Below are 7131 nucleotides of genomic sequence, written 5' to 3' on the forward strand. Positions count from 1 at the left end.
ATCTTCATGCAGCTAAACCGCCCTGCCAAGTATGCGAGGTATGCCAAGATGTGCTGAATAACACCCCTCTCGGCCTCCATACAACTGATACGGTATAACAGGATGGCACAACAGAACGAAATAGATGACACAATCCCAGTGCTCACCTCAAAAGGCTGCACTAACCACGAGATTGTTCAATCACATCTACGGTCTCATGTGTATAGGCCTATCAGGCACACTATGATCCCGAGATAAACAACAGTGCCAGATAACAATAGATATCAACAACGGGCTAACAAGAACGATATGGCTCAACATGAATGTTATAATAGTATTCCCTATGCTAAATGCCAATAATATGTCACAATACTAAATATATATCACAACGAAGGCATTTAACAACTTGCAACAGTCAACAAATCATAAACACCATCGGTGCAACACAGAATGACAATTAAACATAATTTATGTTTTATCATCGTATGTTACCGAGCTGTAACATACCTATACCGACTGATAATGACAACAACTCAACTTTGATCTCCTCGACCTAACAATAAGATAATATAACAAGTCGAGTAAATTTCCAAATTTTAGCTTGTACCTATGCTCAGTTTTAAGGTAAAAACTTAACCAAAACTTAACCAAAATATACTTATCATACATGGTTGGAATCCTAACTCAAAAATCCATATTTCATCAGAAGATGTCAACAAGAAATTAAATCATCTTGACATGGATAAACATCCACAACCAGAAATCTAGAAAAATGAATTCTGTTACAGTTTAAGATTCGGCACCTATGACCATAAAATTCATATCTAATTCATTTTTGCTCCAAATCAATATCCACCAATTGGAAATGAAAGAAAACTCAAATATCTAAGTGTTTCTAGAAGAAACCATTTCCATAATCCTAATAGATAAATCCCAGAATTATCTAGAAAATGCTACTCCATACGCACTTCGCGGCAGAATTCTGTAATGGTGCAGTTTTGGAAAAATGAGCATAACTATCTCAATTTTTAATGGAATTTAACGAATCTTATATCATTACGAATACAACACATAGTTCTACAACTTTTATTTGAATCATATGTTCAGAATCCTAATGAATATATGCCATAATCCCGAATTACAGTAGGTGTTATACACATCACAATTGCAGAATTCAATTTTGGCACATTTTGGTAGAAAAATCATATCAAATGCGTTTCTAATCAATATTCGATGATTCCAGGGCAATAGAAAGCTAACAACAGAGCTACAAGTTCTATTTGAACCACAAGTCGAGATTCTTAGTGCACAATACACATAAACTCGAAATTCAGAAGCACAAAAACTGAAACTCACCAATTACTGCACAGAAACATGGCTCACGAAATGGAGCTTCGATCTGCTCGCTTACTTGCTCAAAATTCGTGTTTTATGACTCAAAACGAAGCTATTGATGTAAGAAAGACAACTCCTCAAACCGATCAAGATTTCAACGTCGGACGGAGGAGATATCGCGATTTTGCCGCGGTTGCTCCAAGGGTGACAGGAATGGGGTTGAGGGAAATGGGTTTTCTTCCTTCCTTCTCTCTTCCTTATCTCGTTTTCTTATTTTCGAAGGAGGTATGTGTGTATATATTTGTATATAATGTAATATTCATGCCTTTTTTTATCCCGGTTTTGCATTTATTTTGCTATCGTGTGTTATTTAAACTCTATATATATTTTATATCGTTAAATTCTCCGATATTCTAAAATACATATTTTTAACACACTTCTTGAATTTATTTGACATAAATAATTATTTTAATTTACAAATCAATAATTATTCTAATTATGCCAAATTACCGGATAATTAATTACATGGCCTTCTCCACCCCTTAAAACAAATTTCGTCCTCGAAATCTCTGTTTATACACATACATCTTACACACGATACGAAACCAACAATACATTACTAAGAATCAAACAGATATGGATAAGATTCTCTCATCTTATCTTCTGTTTCCCACGTTGATTCTTCTACACCATGCCTCGACCACTGAACACGTACAAGTGATATAACTTTATTGCGTAAAACTTTATCTTTACGATCCAAGATACAAACAGGAAACTCAGTATACGATAAAGACGGATCAAGTTCAACCTCATCAGGCTGAATCACATGAGATGGATCGGGATCATACTTACGCAACATAGAAACATGGAAAACATCGTGGATGCCAGACAATGACTAGGGGCAAATCCAAACGATAAGCACAAGTCTCAATAGGCTCAACAATCTCATAGGTACCAACGAAATGAGGTGATAACTTACCTCTAATGCCAAAACGAACAACACCTCTAAACGGCGAGATCCTCAGAAATACAAAATCTCCAACTTGAAATTCTAGAGGTCGACGACGTTTGTTAGCATAACTAGCTTGCCGATCTTGGGCAGCTTTCATTCTCTGATGAATCAACTGGAATTTATCATGCATTTTCTGAACAATGTCAGGTCCAGTCAACTGCTTCTCACCAAATCATCACAGCAAAGAGGTGATCGACATCGTCTGCCGTACAGAGCTTCAAAAGGAGCCATACCAATAGTCACCTGGAAACTGTTGTTATATGAAAATTCTACTAGTGGTAAAGCTTTCTGCCAACTGTCTTTAAAATCCATGACCATTGCTCGAAGCAGATCCTCGAGTGTCTGGATCGTACGCTTTGTTTGACCATCTATCTGAGGATGGTAAGCAGTACTCATCGCAAGTTGTGTACCCATTTATTTTTGGAAACTAGTCCAAACTTTGATGTGAAACGAGGGTCACGATCTGAGACTATTGCAACTGGAATTCCATGAAGTCTCACAACATTTTCAATATACAGACGAGCCATCTTCTTGTACGAATACAGTCCTCTCATACGGAATAAAGTGTGCCGATTTAGATAATCTGTCGACAATCACCCAAATGGTGTCGAAATGACGAGAAGTACGTGGCAAATGCGTGAAAAAATCCATAGCCACGTGCTCCCGGTTTCACTGAGGAACCTCAAGACTATGCACTAATCCTCTAGATCCACTTGGAATGGTAAGAACTGGTGCAGAAGTCAATCTCTTCTTCAACTCGACAAAACTTGACACACATTCATCAGACCAAATAAATCTCTTATGTTTTTGAGTCAATTGAGTGATAGGTCTAGCACTCTTTGAGAAATTTTCGATAAATCTCCGGTAATAACCAGCTAAACCCATGAAATTACGTATCTCTGGCACATTGGTCGGTTGTGCCCAGTTCAGAACTTCTTCCACTTTACTTGGATCAATAGAAATACCATGTTGAGATATGACATGGCCCAGAAACATCATTCTATCTAACCAAAACTCACACTTGGACAGTTTAGGCGTACAACTGCTTCTTTTAAAGAATACGAAGAACTAATCTCAAGTGCTTAACATGCTCTTCTTTAGACTTGGAATAGACAAGAATATCATCGATGAATACAATCACAAAACGATCGAGATATTTACGAAATACTCGATTCATCAAGTCCATAAACACAGCAGGAGCATTGGTCAAACCAAAAGACATAACCAAAAATTCAAAGTACCCGTATCTGGTGCGAAAAGCTGTTTTTGGCATATCTTCTTGTCTAACTCGCACTTGATAGTACCCAGAACGGAGATCAATTTTAGAATACACTGAAGTACCTTGCAACTGATTAAATAAGTCATCAATCCTAGGGAGTGGATATTTATTCTTGATAGTAGACTTATTCAATTGCCGATAATCAATACACATCCGCATCGTACCATCTTTCTTCTTGAAAAATAGAATCGGTGCACCCCACAGTGAAGAACTCGGACAAATATAACCTTTACTCAACAAATTTTGTAATTGTTTTTCAGCTCTTTTAGCTCAACAGGAGCTAAACGATATGGTGCTCGAGAATGGGTTCATTTCCTGGCATTAATTCGATACTAAAATCAACTTCTCAGTTCTGGTGGAAAACCAGTAATCTCTTCTGGAAACACATCAGGAAACTCACAGACTACAGGAATATCAGAAATACGTCGCTCATCTTGCGATAGATCAACAGCATAAACCAGAAAACCTTCATGACCAGAATTTAACAATCAATTCATCTCAATAGCAGAAACTAGAGGAATCTTGGCTTGAGAACCACGGCTATAGAAATTCCATTTAGGAGCAAAGCTAGGCCTGAAACGAACTATTCCTCGATAACAGTCAACAGTGGCACGATTTTCAGTCAAAACATCCATACCAACGATACAATTAAATTCATGCATAGGTAGGACTATGAGATTAAGATACAGAACATTTTCATCGTGAAACAAAACCGCATTGAACACCACATTATCAGTAATAATCATTTTGCTCATCGGATTAGCAACAGATAGATTGGAATTCATACTAGTGGTGCGAAGATCATGCGAAACGACGAATGCATGAGAAACAAAGGAATGAGATGCTCCGGTATCAAATAACACTCGTGCTATAAAACCACATAAAGTACAGTTACCGGTAATGACAGTACCTGGAGCTGCCTGAGCCTCATCCTCAATCAAGGCAAATACACGAACATGTGATTGATTCTGCTGACCACCTTGTCCTCTGGACTGAAGTGAAGGGCGACTAGGCTGGTGGGAAGACTGAGATACTGTTGGGAATCTATTACTTTGAACTCCACTACTTGCCTGAGCTGATTTTCCCGTCTTACTAGGACAAACTCTAGCAAAATGACCCAGCCGACCACAAACATTGCAAACCCCTTGAACTCCAACACACTGATTACTGGAATGCTTGCATCCACAGTGATCACAGTAAGGTCCACTATAACGATATCCACCACGGTTCCCTAACTCCCTGGACTCGAAGAACTAGAACCAGGCCTCTTAAATTGCTTCCCACGTGGACGAAGAGATGCAGAACCAGATTGATTGAACTGTTGCCTTCCCAAATGATGATGTTGGGTAGGAACCCGATTGTCCACTCCTCTTAAGACTAGCTTCAGCCCTTTTTGCTATTTTCACTGCTTCAAGATAATTCAGTGGCTTACCGGTAGAAACAAAAGGATGCAGATGATCGTTCAATCCTTCAATGAAACTTTCGACAATAACAATCTGGCTTGCAGCAATATGAGGAGCATATCTCAGCATAGCATAAAAAGTATCAGCATACTCCGCAACTGACATATCGCCCTGCTTCAAGTTATGAAACTCCGAAGCCTTAGAACTGTAAAATGAGGGAGGACAGTAACTCTCCTTAAACTTCAGCTTTAATATATCCCATGATGAACAATCCTCTGAGCATCTAAGGTCATCAATGTAGTAGACCACCACACTTTGGCACGATCTTTCAACTGATGCACATCTAATCTCAATCGATGCTCTGAAGGATACTCAATCAAATCAAACAATTTCTCAATATCAGAAATCCACAGTTCTGCTTTCTCAGCTCCCTCAGAACCACTGAATCGAGATGGATGCATAGAATGGAAATGCGCAACTAACTCATCCATCTTAAGCTGGTCTAGATGATCAGCAGCTTGCTCAACAAAAGTATCATCAACAACAATGAACACGAGGTCTACCACGTCCACGACCTCGACCTCGAGCTAAAGGAATCTCATCAACATGAATTTCTCTACCTCCCTCTATTCTATACGATAAAACACCAAAACAATTAGAATGGAAAGAAACAAAACATATAATCACATAAGTATGTTGTCAAGTAGCATACATAGGCGCAACAACCATTTTAGTGCCAAGGCTCAAGTGTCCTAGACTCTAGTTCGAGCAGTATCCCAGTTTACACTCTTGATACCAAGATGTGAGGTCCATTTACACTAATGAAAATTAATGATCAAACAATAATGGTTTTATTTAAAGCTGCAACGGAAAAAGGTTTAAAATGCTTTAAAACGGATCTCAGGGCCTAGAAAAATTTCGGCATGAACTCCCCGTAAGTAGGACATCCCGAAAATTCAAGCAACAGTTTATATCAAAATATACTCCAACTAGAGTCATTAAAACAAAAACCGAAGTTAAGCACCTATAGTCGAACTGGCCAGGACTAAGCAGAAATTAAAACTTACCAGATCATAAGAATCACAGAGTCGACTCAGAACATCACAAAAATAAACAAATATCACCACAGATACACGGGGCATCTCCCCGGCAAATAAAATACAACACAAGACTAAAACAAACTCAAGACATATATATAGACTATCTGGGAGACTCCACTGAACAGAACCAAGCAATCCAACCTCAATCCCGAGCTCCACTGGCGGAACCTCGGCCTGATGCTACAAAACGACTCGGGAGATCTACCATGGTGCCCAATAGCAACCACAGCAGCCCCCCAGAAAACAACAGAGATTAGGATTCAGGTATGAAACAGTTCAACAATAACAAAAATAATCATAAATCATGCATAATCATATTAATGTGCAATGCATGAAAGGCTCAACGAATAATCGGGATAACAGGAGCCAACAAACGGTACGATAACAACTGGAATAATGCTCGAGCAACAACACAGGGGAGCTACATCTTCATGCAGCTAAACCGCCCTGCCAAATATGCGAGGTATGCCAAGATGTGCTGAATAACACCCCTGACTCGGCCTCCATACAACTGATACGGTATAACAGGATGGCACAACAGAACGAACTAGATGACACAATCATAGTGCTCACCTCAAAAGGCTGCACTAACTACGGGATTGTTCAATCACATCTACGATCTCATGTGTATAGGCCTATCAGCCACACTATGATCCCGAGATAAACAACAGTGCCAGATAACAATGGATATCAACAATGAGCTAACAAGAACGATAGGGCTCAACATGAATATCATAACAGTATGCCCTATGCTAAATGCCAATAATATGTCACAATACTAAATATATATCACAACGAAGATATTTAACAACTTACAACAGTCAACAAATCATAAACACCATCAGTACAACACAGAATGACAATTAAACATAGTTTATGTTTTACCGTCGTATGTTACCGAGCTGTAACATACCTATACCGACTGATAACGACAACAACTCAACTTTCATCTCCTCGGCCTAACAATAAGATAATATAACAAGTCGCGTACATTTCCAATTCAATAACAATATTTCCAAATTT

The 7131-nt window shown here is 38.7% G+C and overlaps 1 protein-coding gene across 1 annotated transcript; it reads right to left on the reverse strand.

The window, feature by feature from the left end:
• Nucleotides 1-1933: 1933 nt before the first annotated feature.
• On the reverse strand, nt 1934-2740 carry LOC142554705 (uncharacterized). Its single transcript, XM_075665375.1, has 3 exons — nt 2570-2740; nt 2313-2483; nt 1934-2209 (listed from the first exon to the last, which is right to left on the reverse strand). The coding sequence occupies exons 1-3, from the start codon at nt 2738-2740 to the stop codon at nt 1934-1936; spliced, it is 618 nt and encodes a 205-aa protein (XP_075521490.1).
• Between the last annotated feature and the right edge of the window lie 4391 nt (nt 2741-7131).

This window comes from Primulina tabacum, chromosome 8 (genome assembly GCF_025594145.1).
Source record: "Primulina tabacum isolate GXHZ01 chromosome 8, ASM2559414v2, whole genome shotgun sequence".
NCBI classification, from domain to species: Eukaryota; Viridiplantae; Streptophyta; class Magnoliopsida; order Lamiales; family Gesneriaceae; genus Primulina; species Primulina tabacum.